The 23,061-nt window shown below is 40.7% G+C and overlaps 1 protein-coding gene across 4 annotated transcripts in view; it reads left to right on the forward strand.

Moving 5' to 3' along the window:
- Positions 1–23,061, forward strand: part of COL19A1 (collagen type XIX alpha 1 chain) — a 345,293-nt gene that overhangs the window by 306,901 nt on the left and 15,331 nt on the right. For all 4 annotated transcript variants that reach the window (XM_047760063.1, XM_047760070.1, XM_047760080.1 and 1 more), the window contains 6 exons: positions 2,341–2,385; positions 2,485–2,547; positions 7,628–7,663; positions 7,796–7,840; positions 13,582–13,752; positions 15,394–15,460. In XM_047760063.1, coding sequence (XP_047616019.1) covers positions 2,341–2,385; positions 2,485–2,547; positions 7,628–7,663; positions 7,796–7,840; positions 13,582–13,752; positions 15,394–15,460 — 427 coding nt within the window. The remainder of the gene's footprint in view (positions 1–2,340; positions 2,386–2,484; positions 2,548–7,627; positions 7,664–7,795; positions 7,841–13,581; positions 13,753–15,393; positions 15,461–23,061) is intronic.

Raw genomic sequence — 23,061 nt, forward strand, 5'->3', positions numbered from 1 at the left:
TCACTCTGTTTAGTTGCTAAATCTGACAACAAAAAATAAAAACCCATCCGCACACTGTAGAAAATCATCCTGTACAGAGGATAACATCCCTTTAATTAGCTGTTTTAAATGAAGTTAAACATAGTATGATTGTAAAAGTAACATGAATATATTTTCTCTAGCAAGCGCTGTGCAATTTTTTATTCAGGAAAGCATCCTTCTTAAAAACTGACTCATTCTTAATGCCATTCCTCCTCTCCTCCCCCATTCACTACCATCCCTAGTAACAGATCTGCAACCCTGTTTCTAGAATTGTCCTGAGTCCCTTTGCAAGCTGCCTCCCCTATAGATACACCCTGCTTTTGTTTCCATGTGATATAAAGAAGCTTCATGCCCCACTATATTAACCCAGGTGTGACTAGAAGTTACTTTCAGCTGTTACTCTAAATTGTCTACCTTCAAAGAAGAAAATACTGGCAACCATTCAAAGTATTTAAAAGATAAATGACAGGCTCAAAAGATAATCCAAAGGAAGAATTCCAAGGATATTTTTGAAGGATGCAGCATGATCGAAATAAGAAGCTAGCCTGCCACATGTTTGGATCTCTAAGATCTAATACATTTACCTAAAAACACAGTTTTCGTATCTCAAAATTAAGAAGATTAACTGGCAATTGTAGAAATAGGGTATTTTGCTTACTGAAAATATACAATTTGGTATGTAAAAATGCATCTTTTTAAATAACTGGATCTCACTATGGCTCAGAAAGTGAAATTTTTAAGATTCTAGAGTTACACGATAGTATGAATGTATCTGATACCACTGAATTGTACATTTGAAAATAGTCAAAATGGTAGATTTTTTGTTATGTATATTTTAACCCCAATAACAAAATTTTAAGGGAGTTCCCATTGTGGTGCAATGGGTTAAGAATCTGACTGCAGCAACTCAGGGCTCTGTGGAGGTTCAGATTCGATACCCAGCCAGGCACAATGGATTAAAGGATCTGGCATTGCCATAGGTGTGGCATAGGTCACAGTTGTGGCTTAGACTCAATCTCTGGCCCAGGAATGCCATGTCTTGGGTGTCATGGGTGTGGCCATCAAATTAAAAAAAATAATAATAATGTAATGATTCTGGTTGAAGCAGATATGTATGTATCTACTTAGCACACCACAGGCTTCTGCTGAGAACCAAGGGACCAGTCCTACTCTTCCCAGAACAGACCTGTCTATCCTTTCCTAGTATCTGCAGGCCCATCCAGGGCCTTCTCCAAGTCTCTTCCTCCCCTCCCTCCCAGAATAGCATGTGGGTACCCGTGGTAGCATGCTTTTCCCAGGTCCTCTGAGGTCCCCATTGGCACTGCCCAGCTTTTGGTAAGGCTACGGCCTGCTTCAACCTGTCTGGTCCCTTCATCTAGATCTCCCAAGCACCCTGCAGCCCTGAGTCCATGCCAGAACACTTTGGGACACTGGCTTTCTCAGCTCTAACATATCCCCCAACTTAGGTCCACAGGATCTCAGGAGCTCCTGCTGCTCAGGGGCTGTGGGGAGTAGGGAAGCCATCGCAAGCCTTGTGTCTGCCCTTCATCACTTAGTGATAGCTTATCTGTGAGAGGGTCTGCTACCTTAAGTGAGGGAAAAGGCCCTCCCTCTTCATTCCCTGACAAGCTACTGGGATTTCTGTGGTCTTAGCCCTATACCTCCATCCCCAACCACATGAGGCTCAAGGGCAGGAGGTAGCTCCTTCTCAAAGGCAGCATCCTTAGCCTGGTCTGGACACTTGGACATGTGCCCACTTCCCGTCTCTGCTGGAACTTCTTCCTCTCTCATCCCTCCCTGTGGTCTCTCTAGCCCATGGTTTCTCTGTTATCAGTCCTCCAGGCCATGCTGTGCTGGATCAAACCAACCTTGTCCTCTCCTTTTCAACAAAATGGCTTTTCAAATCAAACGTACTTCTTTTCAGGCTATTTTTCTATGAATGTAAAAACCTTCTTGAGAAGCCCAAAGTCTAGGAAAGACTTGTATGATTATCCATGCCCTTCTTCCCCCTAAAGTAAAGAAGTGCTGCCAAATAGGCACAGTAGGGATTTTCAGGAGCGAGGATATATTAGTCTAAATTTTTCAAAATTCTGTCATCCCTGCCCTGCCACACACCCATTGTGCATTGAGAGCCTGCACTCTAGTCTGTACCATAGAGCCCACAGAGTGGAATATGGTCCCCCAGACTCTGTCCGGTAGGGATCCCACATCCTGTAGAGCCACACCTGCAGCATGTTAACCTCACAGACAGGAAAGGGGAGCACCTGGCATTATTCAGTAATTTGGCTCCTAACATTTCTCTTTGATTTGCTTTCCCAGGGGAAACCTGGAGTCCCAGGGCCTCCAGGAATTCCAGGAGAACCGGTGAGTGACCAGTTCCTTCCCTAACAGTTGTACTTGTATTGTACTACATGCAGTTTTAAAATTTTTCTTGGCAACTGATGTCTGTGAACACATCTACAGGGGGAGAGAGGACCTGTTGGAGATGTAGGTTTCCCTGGACCAGAAGGACCTTCCGGAAAGCCTGTAAGTCCTTTTAATTGGTTAAAAATTGCCAGTTTAAGAAATGTTCTAGGCATTGTCTCTCTGCCTATCTCCTCAGAAAGTCTGAAACTTGAATTAGTTTCCAAGGAAGTAGGAGCAGATTCTGCAAATATCTTTGTGGAGTGTGGTTCTCACTGACTGCCCAACCCCCTCTGAATATCTCTGGGTCTTAAACCAATGAGGGAATGGTGAGGGTTTTTTTTTGGGGGGGGGGTTGTTTTGTTTTGTTTTTGGCTTTTTAGGGCCACACCCATGGCTTATGGAAGTTCCCAGGCTAGGGGTCAAATCGGAGCCACAGCTGCTGGCCTATGCCGCACCTCACAGCAATGTGGGATCCAAGCCACATCTGCAACCTACACCACAGCTCATGGCAACACTGGACCCTTAACCCACTGAGCGAGGCCAGGAATCGAACCCAAGTCCTCATGGATGCTAGTTGGGTTCATTACCGCTGAGCCATAAGGGGAGAACTCCAAGGTCTTTTGTCTTAAGTGTCAGGAAATTAGACTCATTATTTCTCAGGTCTGATGTCCTCGGCAGAGTTAAAAAATGAAATGGCCTGTCATATCCTGAAATATGAAGATTCAAAGATGTAACACCTGTGTGTTAAGCTAAAGTGGAAAGAAGCTGTCGTCTCAGATTCCCTCCTTTATCTATGGGCCTTTCATAAATCCCTGCTGCCAAATATATCATCCCCTCATGTCCTAAAAGAGCTCTTGGCTACTGATATACAGTATTGACACGACATTGAAGCAGTCATTCCTACTAACTCAGTTCAGTTCAACACAGATTCAGCTTACCCCTGCTGTGTGCTAAGGATGTGCTGGGCCCAAGGGAGGGGATATAAAGAGGAATCAACAGACCCCTCTCTCAGCTGTACTCTTTATTGTACCCCCTGCTCTCTTGGCTTGGTCCTGCTCCATGGGGTATTGGTCATGCTGTTAGGAGAAGGCGGCTTAAGAGTAGCAAGTAGCACAGAGTTCAGGTGGCTACTCAGTAGCTGGGAAACCTCAGGGGCAGTGGCAGTTCTTGGCTACCATCTCCCTAGAGAAGGCAACATGGGAAGCATTTGCAATTTAGAGCCTGGAAGATTTGGGTCTGAGTCATGGCTCAAAGGTTTTGTGAGTCACATAAATAATGTGACATGTGGTAAAATGCCCAATGCATACCATGGGAGACACTCCATTAATATTAGTTTCATTCCCTGCTTTCCTTTCCCTCCCTTTTACCAACTTCCCAGTCCCAATACCTGTAAGCCACTCATAAATGCTTGTCATTAGGTTCCCAGGGAATTATGCAAAAAGCAATGTATTCCTCCAACGAATATTTCTTGAGTACCTACTACATGCCAGGCACTGATCTGGATGCTTGCAACTCATCAAATTTCCATCCTAGTGTAGGGACATAGATAACAAACAAATGAATACCCACATGATTTCAGGTAGAAGATGATCTAAGCAGAGCGAAGCCCTAGAGTAGCTGGGCAGTCAGAAATGCCAAGACCAGCTCAGCAGGTGAGGGCTGAAGAATGGGTACTGTGAAACTTAAGGAAAAAAGTTAACGTAAAACAAGACACAGAGACATTTATCTTAATTAAAGGTGGGAACCAGGGGACTCAAGGTCTCAGGGACCAAGAGCGCTGCCTCAAGAAACCACACTGCTTTTATTGTGCTCTTTAGGATTACGTCAAGTAAGGAGGGGGTTATAGGTGCAGGATATAGATTTTATTTATTATTATTATTTTATAAGTTCTTTTATTATTTTAAAAGTCACATAGCTGGTAGATGGTTAAGCTTTTACTCTGACCTTTAGGCATTTAACAATCATTAGCATTTGAGGAAGCTTGGGTTAGCTATCTATGCATAGCATTCCAGAGAATCATCACTGTGCTTCCTCAAAAACAGGTGCCTAGGTTTGTATCTTGGTTCTCTTTGCTAATGCATATTCTGCTAACAACCGCTCATAAACCACCTGGGGCCATGAGGTTCCTCTTTCTCTTATTCTTAAGAGGACATATCATGCTGTGCAAACGTGCCAATCTGCACAGGTCCGGCCTGCCTAGACCAATGCATTATGTCTTCATTCAGCTGATCCTGTGAATAACTTATGCCTTTAGGTCTTTGTTCTTAAGTTTAAATCATTTACCAGAATTGCAACTGTTTTTCAAGCAGGAATATGGGATAAAGTAAGGCAGGACAAGATAGAGTTTTCAGCAAAGAGGCTAAGAAAATATTGCAGAAACATGTCTCATGACACAGAAAAGGCAAAACCTTCGTGACAGGAGGGCTCAAGCCGTGGAAAGGGGAGGTCAGGGGTCACGGAGGACATTGTTTCAAGAAAAAAGAATGGTTAGTAGAGCCTAGGGTGCTGAGGAAAAAGCAGAAGGCCCAAAGTCAAGACTGAGCTATAGTAAAGGAGAGTGGGAAAGATATGGAGGTAGGAGTAGGCAGTGGCCAGGCTACTTCTAAGCCAGGAAGGAAGCTTGGGCAATCTGAAGGATGATGCAGGGCAATTGGAGCATGTGTAGTGGAGAAGGGAAGTGATTGCTCTGCATGTTAAAGGACCACCATGCTGCGTGGAGAGCAGGGTAGAAGCAGACAGAACCTTGAGGAAGCCATGCCACAATCCCCCATGAGAAATACTGGTGGTATAAACAGAGACACGTGAGGAGGAGGGAATTTAGGATATGCACTGAAAGGAGAGCCAACAAGACTCACTGATGGACCATGTGTAGGGTGGGAGGGAGAGACATGTCAAAGCCATGGACTGGGATCTGAGCAACCATGTCAGGGAGATGTGTTTGGAGAGATGGGTGGGTTTGGGAGGAAAAACCAAAAGTCCTCTGTTTTCAGACATTCATCTTAAAGCACTAATAGCTATCCAAGGGGAAAAGTCAAGTAAGCAGTGGGTGACATAGTTGGGATTAACAGAGAGGCCAAGGCTGAAGAAACTGATTTGAGTATTTCAACCTGGGCCTTGACGAAGTGGAACCACTGTAAGTTGGGAAGAGAACAGAACCATTAGGAGAGAAAAAGACTGAGAAGCTGCCAGTGAGATATGAAGAAAGCCAGAAGAAGGAGGTTTTCTGGATGTCGAGGGAGCTAAGTGTTTTAAGAGAAAGGAGAGAAGAACATACAGATAGGTAACCAGGGAGTTGACAGTTCTTGCCTGGGTTTGGAAATTTAGACATCAGTGGGGGCAGAGATTACAGCGTGGTAGTATCTTGATAAGAATGACCCCTTTGAGAGGGAACATTTTGAAAATATAAGAGAGTAGATTTGGAGTAAAGAGAGAAGAATGATATTTTACTCACACGTGGACATTGGTCTTAACAAAGAACAGAATAGAACATCCTTAACAGGAGGGAGGGAGGCAGAAGTCCGTGTACACAGGTATACAGGTGCAGGTGGGCAAATCTGGTGGAGGGAAGGTGAGCAGGTCCTCTCCTGTTATTTTCACAGTGGAAGAACTAAAGTTATCAGTTGACCATGAGGAGTGGGGTGGCGATGCTGGAGTTTCATGAGACAGGGAAATATGTGAAAGTACTTTTGAAAAGAAGGGGTCAGATCAGAGGGATGGCCTGGTGATTCAGAAGAGGGCTGCTTGCGAGCTGCTGCAGCACATGCCAGTTGGAACACGTGAGCAAGGGTAGCCGTTCCTCTTTAACCACGCTCGGCAGCTCAGATGCACAAGTGCAGTGGACAGAAATCTGATTATGCTTTCTGGGTTAGAAAGAAAAATAGGGTTCTTCCAGATAAGTAAGATGCAGGGGAGAGATGAAGGGGAGAAAATTTCTAAAGGCAGGACCCTCCCACAGAGAGCAAGTTAGTAATACCTTCATCAAGACAAGGAAACACTCATGATACTCCCTGATAAGCTACAAGAGACAAAACAAAAACAAAAACCTGTAACTTGTTTATTTTCCTGTGTTGTTACCAAAAACACGTTATATTTTTACACCAAATTTATCTTCTTTTATTCAAGTGATATAGTTGTTTCTTCCATATTCTTTCCTTAATCAACTTTATCTTTTTTGCTTGTGTTTCTGGATGTCCTAAATCCTTTGACCTCAACATTTCAGGCAACACGGTCTTAAAGTGCTTTAGATAATTCCTGGGATGTTGTAGGGAGGCTAGAGACTATGGTTGGTTCCCAGCTGAGACAGGTGTTAGTGTGATTTACAGCAGGGAGGACACACAGTTGTCTGCAGGACCATCCTTGAAGACTCCATTCCAGCACAATAAAAGTTTCCTGGGTTTTTCAGAGGAACAAGGCCATGCAATTGCCCGCTGGCTAAGAAATCATTACCTTACCTTCATCTCCCTGTTCAAATCAAATCTCAGAAACACACCTGCTGTTAGGCTCTCAGTATTTGCTGTGACCCCAAGTGTTTTCCCTTCTTACATCTCCCAGATTTTATAAATCTGAAAGCAGGACTGGGCTTTATTACCACCTCCAGAACCACCTCGTAAAGTTCAGGAAACTTCCAGTTTACTAATAAAAAGCTTACTATGTAATACTGTCAAAAAAAAGTGGTTACAAATTTCTTATTGTCCTTTCATATTTTCCAGTGGAAAAATAACAATCGTTCTCTGGCTAACAGTTTATTTTGTATTAGGGTCTGGCTCTGACCATGTTATGAAATTTCCCAAGCAGCCACAGAGACCATTTACGGAGAATGGCTCTCTTTGGTAGAAAAACTGTTAGCAGGGAACAATAAATGTCATATACCAACTACCCAGTGCCACGGGAAACCTTATTTCTCAGAATGTTATCTAATGGATCCTTATTTTTAAGACCATTATTTTATCCTCACTTTATAAGTGAAGAAGCTGATGCTGTTAAGGTTAATTGCCTGAAGTAAACAGAACTTGTAAGTGACAGAGCCAGATTTTAAACTTGGGGCTGATTCTGTTGATTTTGTTTCCTATTTCATCACACTGACTCATCAAAAATCTTAGTAGAAATATGATAAAGTCCTTGAAACTTTACCGGTTTTTTTGTGTTTAATTGTGTCTGTTAACACAGAATTAGAAATATTGACCCTTTTTTGTTGTTCTAGGGAATAAATGGCAAAGATGGATTACCAGGTGTGCAGGTATGGAAAATACCATTGAACATAAATGTTCTAATGCAAAATGACATCCAGATTACCTGCCAGAATTCCTGATCAGGCAGATTGATGAGAAATCCTGGCACGCGGTGTTTAGTGCTGACATTTGTTTTTCAGGGCACCAGGGGTAAGCCTGGAGAGAGAGGCCCCAAGGGAGAGCGGGTATGTACATTTCTACTGTGATTATTATTGAAGTCTTGTCACCACAACTGGCCCATCATTCGAGTTACACAGTGATGAATGTAGAACTCCCACAGATCTCTCAATATGAAAATATTAGAGCGTATGTGATCCAGGCATAAAACAGGACCATTCACAACCCCAGCTTGTGATATATGACAAATACCCCTACCTGGTTAGCCTTTATTCATAAGTAAGTCTAGTTTGCTACTCCAGTTTGGAAAGCCTTTCTCATCTTCCTATACCAGATACACGTCCCTGCTGTAACCATCACCCACATCCTCTTTACCTAGAGTAGGGTTTCTCACCCTCAGCACTGTTGATGTTTGGGGGCAGATAATTCTTTGTCATAGGTATTAGGAGGTAGAGAAAGACAAGGGGGAAATGAACATATAGAGCTACTGGTAATCCGGTTCTGTCGTATGCTTTCATTTTCATTGTTTTGGTTTTTCATATCATTGTTGCAGCTTCCCATTATTTTCTCGAAGGAACCTTAACATTTTCTGGTAGAACTGTAGTCATTCCACAGCAACAGTTTCCTTGAGCTATGTTTCTTGGGAGTATCTAGTGAAGGGGTGTGTGTGTGTGTGTGTGTGTGTGTGTGTGTGCATGCACGCACATGCACACTGATGTCTAGTTTACTTATTACACAAATAATCCATGATTACTATGAAATATGAAAATAGAGACAATACAAAGAAAAAAGAAAAAGTCTACCTTATCCCACTACACAGAGATAAGCACTATTGTTATTTTGGATGTATTTCCAGCTCACTCTTACACATAATATACATATATGCTTAATGGGTCAATATAATGGATATGTACTTTTCAAAAAATGGTTTCTTCCTGTTCTGTAAATGTTTTTTTCACCCAAACATTCTTTCACACCAGTAAACCTAGATCTACATAGACCTTTTAGTGTCTATATAGATATTCCACACTTTGGATATACTTTCTTTCACTTACCCAGCCCCCTTTTCGGGGTATTTAGGTTCTTCCTAGTTTTTATAATAATAAACATTATATAATAATGAGCCTACTGGTGCCTAAAATATACATAATTTTAATTGTGTTTATTTTGCACATGCTCAAAGTATGCTAGCAGTTCTTTTTGTTTCTTTTCTTTTTTAATCTTAGTTATCTCAGATATTTCTCCAAATGCAAGCTGGGTTGATATGCTTTTATGAGATATATTTTTATAACTAAGACAGTAGCATCAAAATTACATCCAACAGTTTTTCTTCTTCCTACATGACTGACTTCTACATCTTTTCGTTCAGTGATCAAATAGATCTCTATAATTGTTCATTCATTTTCATTATTTTTTTAAAACCAAGAGAAATAGAGCTTGGACTTTGGGAGAATAGTTACAAGTAAAAGAACAGTACCAGGAAATACTGGGAGCCTCAATGCACCATTCCCTCATATTTGAAATATTCATCTGCTGGAGTTAGTGGAATTGAGTATCTACAATATGTGTCCTGAAACACCTGCCAAGATATGCATATTCATTCCCTCTCTCTTCCTCTCTCTCTCTCTCTCTCTTTCTCTCCCTCCTTTCCCTCCCTCCTTCTGTCTCTCATACTTTCATGTGCAGGCACATACTCTTATGTGCAGACACCTTGCAGGGTAAAAGTCTACATTAGGGAAACTTCTCATATTCAGGCATGTCTAATATAATCTTATACCTAATTTATTATAGCATCTTATTTAATGAATTTTCTTATAGTTCATTTAAATACTGAATAAATTATCTCAATAATGATTCTCCACCCCAATCTCCTTCTTTGAACCTTTGCCAAAGGTCTCCTTCCTCACATTCTTGAATCATCTGTCTTTAAGACACAGCATGTACATGCACGAACAACACACATACACATCCACATGTGTGTGCATATAAAACATGAATACAGAAACCAACCCACAGAAATTAAGTCCAAACATCCAAGAGAAAACAGAAAAAAATGAGAACACATGATTTAATAGATTTAAGCTTTTCTGAGTGAAAATTTTTGCTGAAATCTTGCTGGCCATTTTCCCTCAATTACAAAGGAGACTCAGGCCTGAAATGGGAGCTTCTGTTGACTTTCAAAAGTGTCATCATTCCAGACACAAGGGGGGCAGACATCAGAAGTAAGAAAGGCTACAACTCTATTGTCTGCAAAAAAAGAGACCACACCAAAAACCTATAAAAATGAAAAGACAGAGAACTATAACTCAGATAAGAGAACAAGAAAAAACTCCGTAAAAACAGCTAAGTGATCTGGAGATTGTAAGCCTCCAGGAAAAAGACTTTAGACTGATGATGTTGAAGATGATGCAAGACATTAGAAATAAACTGGAAGCAAAGATGGATAATTTACAGGAAACACTGAGCAAAGAAATACAAGATTTAAAATTTAAGCAAGCAGAGATGCAAAATACAATAACAAATAAAAAATGCATTAGAAGCAAGCTAAGCAGAATATAGGAGGCAGAAGAACGAATAAGTGAGGTGGAGGACAGACTAGTGGAAATCACTGATGTGGCACAGAAAAGAGAAAAAAGATTGAAAAGAAATAAAGACAGTCCAAGAGAACTCTGGGACAACATTAAATGCACCAACATCCATATTATAGGGGTGCCAGAAGGAGAAGACAGAGAGAAACGGACAGAAAAAATATTCTGAGAGATAATAGCTGAAAATTTCCATAACATGGGAAATGAACCACTCACTCAAATTCAGGAAGCACAATGAGTACCACATAAAATAAACCCAAGGAGGAACACCCCAAGACACAAGTTAATCAAACTCACCAAAATTAAAGACAAAGAGAAAATATTGAAAGCACCTAGGGGAAAAAAAAACAAATAACATACAAGGGAACCCCGATAAGGTTATCGGCAGATTTTTTTCAGCAGAAATTCTGCAGGCCAGAAGGGAGTGGTATGATATACTTAATGTGATGAAAGGAAAAAACCTCCAACCAAGATTACTTTACCCAGCAAGGCTCCCATTCAGATTTGAAGGAGAAATCAAAAGCTTGACAGAAAATAAAAGGCTGGGGGTGGGGGGGATGTGCTTGGGTTGTGGGATGGAAATCCTGTGAAATTGGATTGTGATGATCATTATACAACTACAGATGTGATAAATTCACTTGAATAATTAAAAAAAAAAGAAAGAAAAGGCCACAACTAGAAAGAAATATACCACAAATGACAAGGCCTACCAGTAAGGGCATAAAGAAATAAAAGGAATCAGAGTTCATCATGGCACAGTGGAAACGAATCTGACTAGGAACCATGAGGTTGCAGGTTTGATCCCTGGCCTCACTCAGTGGGTTAAGGATCTGGCATTGCCATGAGCTGTGGTGCAGGTCACAGACATGGCTCAAATCTGGCATTGCTGTGGCTCTGCCTAGCCCAGCAGCTACAGCCTGGGAACCTCCATGTGCCACTGTGCAGCCCTAAAAGGACAAAAAAAGACAAAGAAAAAAGAAAAGGAATCCAAATTGTAAAGGAAGAAGTAAAACTATCACTTTTTGCAGATGATTTGATACTATATCTAGAGAATCCTAAAGACTCTACCACAAAATTGTTAGAGCTCATCAATAAATTTGGCAGAGTCACAGGATACAAAACTAACACACAGAAATCAACTGCATTTCTACATACTAACAATGAAAGATCAGAAAGAAATGGGATTAGGGTAACAATCCCATTTATTGTTGCATCAAAAAAATAAAATACTTAGGAATAAACCTACCTAAAGAGACTAAAGACCTGTACTCTGAAAACTGTAAGACACTGATGAAAGAAATCAAAGATGACACAAGCAGATGGAAAAACATACTATGCTCTTGGATTGAGAAAATCAATATTGTCAAAATGGCTATACTACCCAAGGCAATCTACAGATTCTGTGCAATCCCTGTCAAATTACCAAGGACATTTTTCACAGAACTCGAACAAAATATTTTAAAGTTTGTTTGGAAGCACAAAAGACCAAGAATAGCCAAAGCCATCCTGAGAAAGAAAAATGGAGCTGGAGGAATCAGGCTCCCTGGCTTCAGACTATACTACAAAGCTACAGTCATCAAAACCATATGGTACTAGCACAAAGACAGAAATATAGATCAGTGGAACAAGATGGAAAACCCAGAATTAAAACCATGTACCTACAGTCAACTCATTTATGACAAATGAGGCAAGAATGTACAATGGACAAAAGACAGCCTGTTTGATAAGTGGTGCTGGGAAAACTGGACAGCCACATGGAAAAGAATGAAATTAGAACACTTCCTAACACCGTACACAAAAATAAACTCAAAATGGATTAAAGACCTAAGCATAAGACCAGATATTATGAAACTCTTAGAGGAAAACATAGGCCAAACACTCTCTGACAGAAACCATAGCAATATCTTCTCAGATCCACTTCCTAGAGTAATGACAATCAAAACAAAAATAAACCAATGGGACCTAATTAAACTTCAAAGTTTCTGCACAGCAAAGGAAACCCTAAACAAAACAAAAAGACAACCCACAGAATGGGAGAAAATATTTGCAAATGACATGACTGACAAGGGATTCATCTCCAAAATTTATAAACACCTTCTGCAGCTCAATACCAAAAAAACAAACAATCCCATCAAAAAATGGGCAGAAGATCTAAATAGACAATTCTCCAAAGACCTACAGATGGCCAAAAAACACATGAAAAGATGGTCAACATCACTCATTATTAAAGAAATGCAAATCAAAACCATGATGAGGTACCACCTTACACCCGCCTGAATGGCCATTATCAAAAAGTCTACAGACAATAAATGCTGGAGAGGGTGTGGAGAAAAGGGAACCCTCTTACACTGTTGGGATTGTAAATTGGTGCAACCACTGTGAAAAACAGTATGGAGATTCCTCAGAAAACCAAAAATAAAATTACCATTTGATCAGGCACTCCCACTCCTGGGCATCTATCCAGAGTGCCCATGACTCGCAAAGATACATGTACTCCAATGTTCATTGCAGCACTATATACTATAACCAAGACGTGGAAACAACCTAAATGTCCATCAACAGAGGAGTGGATAAAGAAGATGTGGTATATATACACAATGGAGTATTACTCAGCCATTAAAAGTAAAGAAGTAATGGCATTTGCAGCAGCATGGATGGACCTAGAAATTATCATGCTAAGAGAAGTTAGACAGTGAAACACCAACAGCATATACTATCACTTACATGTAGACTCTTAAATAAAGGACACAATGAACTTCTTTGCAGAACAGACGCTGACTCACAAACTTTGAAAAGCTTAACGGTTTCCAAATGAGACTGGTTGGGGGTTGGGGGGATGTGCTGGGGTTTGAGGTGGAAATGCTATAAAATTGGGTTGTGATGATCATTGTACAACTATAAATAAAATTCATTTTTAAAAAGTGTCATCATTCCAGACTGGCCACCAAGTACAAGTAACATTATCACTGACTTTGTGTTGAGTGCTTTTGTCATGTCAGTATTGTTCTAGGCACTTAACTCACTTCTTGGCATCACTCACTCAGTGGATACTGTTAATAATCCCACTTTAGGGAGAGGGAGCTTAGGCATAAAGAGTGTAATTCACCTAGCCAAGGTCCCATATAGTACATGCCATTATGAATCCAGAATCTTTGCCCTTAACCACAGCAGATGGGGTTCTAGAGAATCGTTCTTTATTATAAATTTTTTTTCCTTAACAGGGTGATCAGGGAATTCCAGGGGACAGAGGCCCACAAGGTGAACGAGGAAAACCAGGCCTTCCTGGCATCAAGGGGGCCATAGGTCCTGTAGGGCCCCCAGGAAACAAGGGATCACCAGGATCCCCTGGGCACCAGGGCCCTCCTGGCCACCCAGGCCTCCCTGGCACTCCGGTAAGTCAGCCGAGAACTCTTGGAGCTCCTGGCTGGGACTGACCACGTGTTCCTTTTCCAATGAAAGCAGTTGTAACATTTCAAAATGAATAAAATGAGCTAAACTGGTCTCCACAAGGGAAACAACAACTGTCATTTAAGCTCTGTGCTGAGTCCTCTGCTAAGTACTCATTAAACCTTCCCTCGTTAGATCCTCACAACTAACGTAAGAGGTCAGGTGTCCTAGCCATCCCACCTTTCCAAATGCAGAAGCTGAGAGCTAACTCATCTAAGGTCACAGTATTTAGTAGGTCAGACCCAGGTCTGACCAACTCCAAGGCCTCACTCTTAAATACTATCTGTAATGCCCCTTACACTACACAGAAAACACATGTATGTTTCATGTTAAAACTCTTGGCTTTCAGAACAACAAATCTGCCCTGAATGTTGCTTTGAAGTGGAAACCAGTTATTCCAAGAAAGAGCGTTTTGTTAAGGAAACACATGTCTTTATGAACATCCTCAGGAGGCTGGTAGATGGCCATTCCACAGAGGAACTTATTCTACAAATATCCACATCAGAAAGAAAGGAGGGTCCTGGAGTGAGGCCAGGGAGTTAAGGATACACTGTCCTTGATTATTCAATCAGCCAGTACCCAGAGACTGGTCCAAATTGGGCATTGCCATAGTATTCTTTATTTTTACCCACTTTTCCTCTGCTCTACTTGAATAAAGCTTGTATAACAAACCCTCAGTTCTGTGTCAGTACATGGTATTAGAAACATTAATTCAAGTTCATTTACCCCATACACAGTGAAAACAAAATATTAAAATTGGACATTCTTGACACTCTTATGTTGCACACAACTCATCATCACTTTATAAGCCCATCACACTAAGTAACAATGTACTTAGACACCCTAACCATCATGGGAAATAAAAGCTCCCTTCTAAGAATATCAAGGTACTACAGTAAAACATTATTGTTATAAATGTTAGATTCTTTGTCGAATTGATGTCAATTTATTTGTCCAGGGGTTAAAAATTCAACTGGCATCATTTACCTACTTCCCTTGGCATTTTCTATTGCCAGAGCATTTTCTACTAAGAAAATTGCTTAATAAAAGTATGCTTGCAATGTGTAAATTAAAAAATAAACTTCCCATGAAACAGGTAAAACTTAGTAATGAAACATGTTAAAGCATAATTCAGCATGTTTGGAATTCTTGTCCTTTGAAGATACATAATGACATTAGCTAGATATTGACTTTACCAGTGTCCCGGGATTAGTCAGAAGTTAAAATGTGCCTGGGATGGCCCATCATGCTAGTACTCATTCAGATGCTAAAACTTCAGAAAATAAAGTAATAGGAAATGTCTTTTCTAAATGTGAGATCATGTCTCTCCATTTGATAGGAAATGTGTTTATATTACTGGTTATGGTTCCAGCCCACAGCTTTTAAAGCAATTATGCACTTCTTCCCAGCATTTGATCAAAACAAAAGATATTTATTTCCCATAAAGTCCATTGTCAAAAGTACTTTGCTTGATCTTTGGACAGCTACCAAAATTTCAAGTGTTCACACCAACTCAATACTTTTGTTTTTTATGCATTTTTTCTAGGTTCTGTATTAACAGACCTTTTTTCCCCACTCTTCTTTAGGCGGATGTGGTTTCATTTGAAGAAATAAAGAAGTATATTAATCAAGAAGTCCTGAGGATTTTTGAAGGTTAGATTTGCTTTATGCATATTTCTGAATTTCCCCCAATTCCTCCCTTCCATTCACCATAGAAAACTCCTCTGGCAGCATTCTCAGCAACCTTAGGAGGTGACCCATTTTATGACGGCAGGTCTGATGGAAGCTTCTTCCTTCCCTGGAGTTAAGTTTGCCTGCCTGTAACTGCCTCTTATCATGCCTGTTCAGCACAGAGACGGTGTCCTTCTTGTTCACGTGACAACCCTTGGAGCATTTCAGTACCCTCTATACTCCTCTCCTCTTTAGTTTTCTCTTCCTCGGAGTAAATGTGCCCAGCTCCTCCACATCATCACCCTTGAGAGATACTTCATTCATAAATAACCCTTATCCACCAGGAGTATTGTGGCCAGGGCAGGAGACAGTGCCTTTTGATCTAGACCAGGGGCAAACCAAAGCCCCCTGCCCACTCCATCTGCCATGTGTTTTCATATAGTCCACAGGCTGAGAATCACCTTTCCTTTTTTTATGGGAAGAGAGAGTGGTGAGGGGAGAGGATAAATGGTTCTTTTAAAAATCAAGGTAATATTTCATGATGTATGTGAAATGATTGGAAATTCAAATCTATGTCTATAAATAGTTTCATTACAGTCATACTCATTCCTTTATGTATTTTCTCTATTTGTTTCATGCTGGACAGCAGAATTTAGTATGGGACAGCGACAGTAGAGCCTGAAAAGCCTTAAATATTTTTCTGTGTGACCCTGTCAGAGAACATCTTCTGACCCCTGATATAGACACCGCAATCATACAGCCTGAGATAGCATCATTTTTTTTAAAGCATCCATATCACCCTGTTGATTCATTTTGAGTTTTCACCTAACAACCCCCTATCTTCCTTATACACTTTCTAAAATTAGGTGTTTCTCATTATGCACTGTGTTCACTTTTAAAATAGAAATGTGTGATTTCATTTCTTCTTATTCAATTTCCAGTGATTCATGTATGTACTTTGTTCCAACCTGAAAGTATCTTTTATAATCTCGTTTCTTTGTTTCTCGTTACTTTGTTCCAACCTGAAAGTATCTTTTATAATCTCGTTTCTTTGTAGGGAAGGTTGGCAGACCTTCATAAGTTGCATCATCTCTAAATTTCATAGGCATGTCATCATTCTCATTGTTGATAGAAATGTTTAATAAAAAATTTTTTTAAAATAAAATTTCTAAATACCATTCCATGCCTCCCATCCATTCATAAATCATCTAATCTATTGTTTCAGCAAGCTCTGAATTCATATGGCTGTCTTAAAATCCACTGTACATTTCTTTGTTCATGAGGATATTATATGATTTTGTCAAATTATTTAGTAAAATCAAGATCACTCCCCTCAACTCTGAGCTTAATAGGGTGGAAATTATTTGTCTTTATAAAATCAATCCACATTGGCTTTTGGTTCCAAAAGCTTCTTAGCAAAGCATCCTTCCTTTGCAAAGCTAATATGAGTGATTGAGTTTAGCAAGGAATGCAATTACAGGATGCCCCAAGTTCACCTTAAATCTTTCTACTGCCAGTATGGAGTTAGCTGCTCTCCAGGAAGCCCTGATTATTTTAAGCAGTAATTAGTATTAGAAGCCAAAATTGTGGTGCTTCAGTGCACGTTAACTTATTTTGAAGAGCACTAGAGAGGGAGCAGAGTAGCCCATAGACTTTTAGTCACTTCAGTGGCAAAATAGAAAAAAAATGTTTTTTTCAAAGGTCTTGAATTCAGGAGTTCCCGTCATGGCGCAGTGGTTAACGAATCCAACTAGGAACCATGAGGTTGCGGGTTTGATCCTTGCCCTTGCTCAGTGGGTTAAGGATCCGGTGTTGCTGTGAGCTCTGGCGTAGACCGCCAGCTACAGCTCCGATAAGATCTCTAGCCTGGGAACCTCCATATGCCATGGGAAGTGACCCTAGAAAAGGCAAAAAGCCAAAAAAAAAAAAGTCTTGAATTCATGCTATTAACTTCACCTTTATCTCTAAGTATCTTTATCTTGCTCTGACATGATAGTTTATTACTACAATCACCCACTCTTTCTTCTTGAGCTACCAGTTTTCTCTTTGTAATTTTAATATTGCCCTTGCATTTTAGTCTCTTTTTCTTTTCTCTCTCTCCCTCTCTCTCTGCACTCTTGAATCAAGCATTATCAAATAGCCTCCAAACTTTGCAATCCAAACATCCCCCTCAGCAACCATCCTTCAAGGACCAGGGGTGGAAAGGCCGTGAAACATCTCAAGGTCCCAGGTAAACACAGAAGAAAAGTAGAGACATAGGCAGGACCAGGTCACTAGCAGGACTCAATGCAGAATGGAAGTGAAAGTGCCCTTGTTCAGAAATTATCAAGAATTACCAGATGGCAGCAGCAGGACACTAGATCAAGCACAGTGCCCATCTGAGCCTGGGGCCTGTGTCACCACACAGGAAACATGTCTGCAAAACCAGTCCTTGGCACACAACACCTGTGACCTCAGATAGTGTCTGTGTCTTTAGTAGCCTACGATCTGGCAAAGAGAAATGCCAGCAAACACCTGTGTTTGGATTGCCATCTAAAATTCTTCTTTACCTTTTCATTTCCATGGCTCTTGTGTTCATGGTCTCTTATCTCAGGCAACTTTACTATTGAACTTCAATTTCTTACAAAACTTTAGATGAAAACATAGAGTAAATAGTTCATTAGTCTAACTTTTGTTAATTAGTCTAACTTTTTAAAGGCTGGTTAAGGATATCAGAAAATAGAACCAAGTTCTCTCAGAAAAATGTGGCATATGAAGGGTCGGGAAGTGTCCATGTTGCCAGTCCAGGGGACACTGGATGAAGGCAGGGCCCTGGTGGCCAGCCCTGCAGTGGAGGACATGTGGCCACCTCAGCCTAGGGAGGCCCCATGCTGCTCACCCCAGGCCACTGTGAAGTTCCTCCTGGGAAGGGTTGTTGGCCTCCTGAGGAGGGAGGCCAGGGGAACTGGGCCACTTGCACCCAACTGTCCCACCCCCTCCCAGTCCCTCCCACCTGGCTTGGCCCAGGTGAGTGGTCAGTGCCCCTCAGAAGCCCCAGATGTCTTGGCTTCAAGATTATCAAGTGTCCCCAAAGCAAATTTTTTCCAGAGGCTTCCAACTCTGAGACTCCAAAGGTGATACCCCTTCTCTTTTTATCTCTGTGGGTGCCAGTACCACAAAACTGTCTTCTCCCAAACAGAATTGTACCTGGAGCCCAGAATTTGGTTATTTGGCACTTTAGTTCATTTGTTCCAAGATTATTTCAATTCAGTCTATTTCATCTTCCTCTTTGAAGTCACCTTTTCCATGTCTTCTGAACACCATTTAGAAAAGAGAAAAAAGAAATCTTCCATTTTCACAAATCATACAGCTCCCAGGTCACAGTTCTCTGCAGAAAGCTTTCTCTGTAAAAGCCAAGATTAATTTTCACATGTGAGAACAGTCACCCTTAAGGGCTGCAGGAACAGCTTCCATCTGCCTCTCTTTTGGAGCTGTATCAGTGGCAGCCAGCTATCTCTGCTCCACTCACCCCACACGTCCTCAGCCTCAGGAGAAATCCTCTCCACTCAGCAAGCCATGAATGTCAGTGGGGCTCAGGGGAGTCCTGCTCTCCCACGTCATCCTAGACATCTAGAAGGTGGTGAAACCCTCGGCCAGGATCCTGAACTCAGGCTCTCCCCAGGAAGTTTTCTAACCCCTTTGGGGATTCCCAGGTGAACCCCACTGATATTGCACCCCATTTTGAACTGTCTCCCAGGCCACCAGGCCCCCTTTCAACATCCCGATGCCCCATCCCAAACCCAACCTGGTAGAAGAAAGTAGTTTACCATCCTAAGTGTGGGTTCCTGGCAGATCACAATGTACAGACGTACACCCAACCTAGAGTAGGTTAAATTCCTGATTTGGGGAGTTCCTGTTGTGGCTCAGCGGTTATGAACTTGACTAGTATCCCTGAGGATGTGGGTTCAATCCCTGGCCCCACTCAGTGGGTTAAAGATCCAGCATTGCCTTGAGCTGTGGTGTAGGTTGCAGACACATCTCAGATCTACTGTTGCTGTGGCTGTGGTGCAGGCTGGCAGCTGCAGCTCCAATTTGACCCCCAGTCTGGGAGTTTCTATATGCCGCAGGTGCAGCCCTAAAAAGCAAAAAACAAATAAATTAAATTAAATTAAATTAAATTCCTGATTTGACTGGCCAAGAGGTCCAATCCTTTTGCACACAAGGTAGTTAACACAGAGAGGGCACGGATGCTATGTGTCTCAGCTTAGCTTCTCTTGGTTTTGTGAGGGCTTTGCAGCTGCCAGTGATGCTGCCCATATGAATGAGGGCTTGCCAGCTCTAGGAAGCTTAATTCTTGCTATGACACCACTCTATGATATTTGGAGATTTACATCACCCCACAGGAGGAACCTACCAACCTAGGCAGGCATGTGGACCAATATCTAGCTCTCTTAGTTCCTGGGACAAACTTGGAAGCAACGAAGCCATACTCCTAATGTGGGAGGGAAAGAGGGTTGGGGCTGTGCCTAAACAACATTTCTGTCTCCAGACTTCCAGGGTCCAGGAAAGGCCCTTTACCTATGTTTTCTCCATTTCTCATACATAATTTCATCCACACATACGTGAACATGTCTGAATATGTATTCTCCTATTGTTTTGAGGTTGTATTGTCTCTACAACTAAGATATTAATTTGTATGTAAACACACATCATCTCAGAGATACACATAACTGGAGATAGAGTTTTTGGAAATATTTTCCACATCATAGTCTCTGTTTCTTTCACTATGCTTCTTTCTGTTTGTTTAGATCTGTCATTCTGCTTATAGGGTTTCTTCAGTGCCAGTAATCTGGCAGTCTGCTCATAAAAAGTTGGGTTCTAAAAAACTGCCAGAAAGTGAGGAGTGAATGGTGGGCTTGCAAACCACAAGCTATATTGTAGGGTAATTTTTACTTAGGGATCTTCAACTTCACTGTCTTTAAGTCTTTCCTCTTATTCTGGTCACATTCTCCAAGGAATCACTTGCACTTCCTGCCTAGCTGCCAGAACTGAGGGAGTGAGGTAGGAGGAAGGGCGGGGGCCCCAGCACCAAGCATGGCAATGCCCATTTCTTCTCTTTGTTTCCAGTAGGGAAGCCTGAATTGCAGTGCAGTGTGGGGTCTCCAGGGCAGAAATTGTCTGTGTATGCTTTCCAGATAATAAACCTCCAGCCTTTTGCTAAGGTTGGGGAGGGCCACCACTCCGCTGGTAGAGCTGAGAAAGGGATTTCTAACCATTTCTTAAACAGGCTTTCAGCCAGTCCCCCTTGTTTTCCTTCCCCTCCCTTACCCCCACCTCCAGGAGTAACTCGAATGGCCAATTCCTTAATCTTCTAAGGACTTTATGGTTGAACACAGACTGTTTCTCAGCTTCTGGTATAAAGATTTGATTTCCTTGAGCCCACTCTCATCTTCACTGTGCCATCTGGTTCTCAGCTTCCAAAGTTGAGACAAATGTTGTCTCCTTTCATATTCTCCCATTCCTGTGGTTTTACGTCTTTTAAAATAGCTTACTATTGTTTAACAGGGATTCAGGAATGAGTTAAAGTAGATGCACGTGTTTAATCTACCATCTTTATTCATAATAACATTTCAAAGTGACAAAGGTGGCAGAGGACTGGGCTGAACAGTAGCAGTAACAACCCTTGGGTTATGATGAGCCACCAAATGAATATGAAGCCACCGTATGATATTATTGAACTAACAGTTAAAGGGAAACTAGAAAATAAGTCTTAATAGATGAAAGGAAACTACTCTTCTGATATGTTTGCCTACTAGAAGATAACGATATCTAATTTTGGCTTTCACATTTAAGTGATGTATGGGAAAACCTTGGAATAGTGGAAACAAAAAGTGATTTACATAGCAGATTACCAAGCCTGTGAGTAAAAGTTATTTAACCAGAAGCCTAAGCGGTAACAATACTTTCAAGTAGATGACTGATTTCCCAAGGGAAATACTCATTAACTCTGTTTCCATAATAGGGTAACAAAAGAAAATAAGTTGAAGCTGTACCAAGAAAATGGACAATTAAACATTTGAATGGTCATTAGGAGAAAAAGATAAATTTCTCTCTCTGAAACTATTTATAAATTCTATCTGTGAAATAGAAGGTGGAATGGGCCAGATGACGTCGGAAGACCCCTTCATTCTCCATATAATATACTTTATCATCACATTAATATTAATGTCTATATGATATTTATGAGCCCATTCTCCAAGGAAGGCATGCCATCACTCTCATTTGATAGAATGACTGCTATGGGTTTGCCTTGGCAGATGGAATATGTGTGTTTGGTTTATGCATGCTCCTATCTGAACTCTTCAATTTCCTGCCTCATTAGAAAGCATAGCCAAAAACAGTTTAATTGACCAAAGATGCCTGAAAACAGAGAAAAAGCAATTAAGAATACAGGTCTTTACAATTTATTTAGTGGCTCAGAGACATATTATTTAAAATTATAGAGCATTAGAGTAGGGTTTAGAGCAATCAATTACCCTTATGCTAAATGACTGTTTCTGAGTCGTACCTTAAAGCTAGATAATTTACAGCTAGAAGTAATTATTTTTAAGAATTTTCTGTTTACTAAAAATATTTAAAAGCAGCCAAAATGAATTACTTGTAAATTCAACCCTCACATTAAAGAGGAAAAATTAGTGCTGTGAATATTTATGTTTAGATATTGAAGGTATTCAAAGAGGTATGTTTCAAGAAAAATTGTACTGAAATATTTATCTTTTAAGTGCAAAACAACAAATAATATGCAGATTTGAAACTGTGATCACTGAATTTCATACTTTGTAAAACATCCAGTTTCCAGTGTAATGTAATAAAGCTATTATTGTAATGATTATATATTGTAATGATTTACAATATATCGATTGTTTTATCTATTGCTACTGGAGACAAGTATATTAACATCCACCAAACATGTCTCAGGTGGAATCAGGTAATAAAAACTTTACTGGAAAGCCAGTGATAATGTCACTTAGGATGACTCCTCAGATCCGAATTGGTCCATCATCCTGGTCAATCAGTCAGCACCAGAGATTCTGGTCTTGTGGTTATTGTCCCGTTTCCCTTCTGCTTGCTTTGCGATTTGAAAATGTGAGTGTCAGGTAATTACTGTTTTGGTAACTACAGCTATACTCCACATTTGTTGGGGCTTTTACCTTAATAATTCTATTTGAAAAGACTTTTTGTTTTATTTCCTAAACAGTGTATGGGCCTACATTTTTTTAAATAAAATTTTTATTGAAAGCCCATTGAAAAATGAGTTTTACTCAGAAGTAATTTGCTCTTTATCAAAAACTTGTAAAATATACCTATCCGTTTAAGCAAAATATGCCCTCCAAAGTTCGACTAAATGAACTACATTGAGTGAAAAGATTGGAGAAAATTGAGGTAACTCTTTACAGACGTCTATATGATCTGGCCTTTGTTCTTTCTAACTGGCAGCTATAGCTTCTAATATGTTACCATCATTTGGTCCTTACTTGCAAAATAAACGCTAATCAGTAAAACATTTTTCTGGAAGATTTGTCTGCACCAAACTACGCTGAATT

The sequence above is a fragment of the Phacochoerus africanus genome, chromosome 2 (genome assembly GCF_016906955.1).
Source record: "Phacochoerus africanus isolate WHEZ1 chromosome 2, ROS_Pafr_v1, whole genome shotgun sequence".
Classification (NCBI taxonomy): Eukaryota; Metazoa; Chordata; class Mammalia; order Artiodactyla; family Suidae; genus Phacochoerus; species Phacochoerus africanus.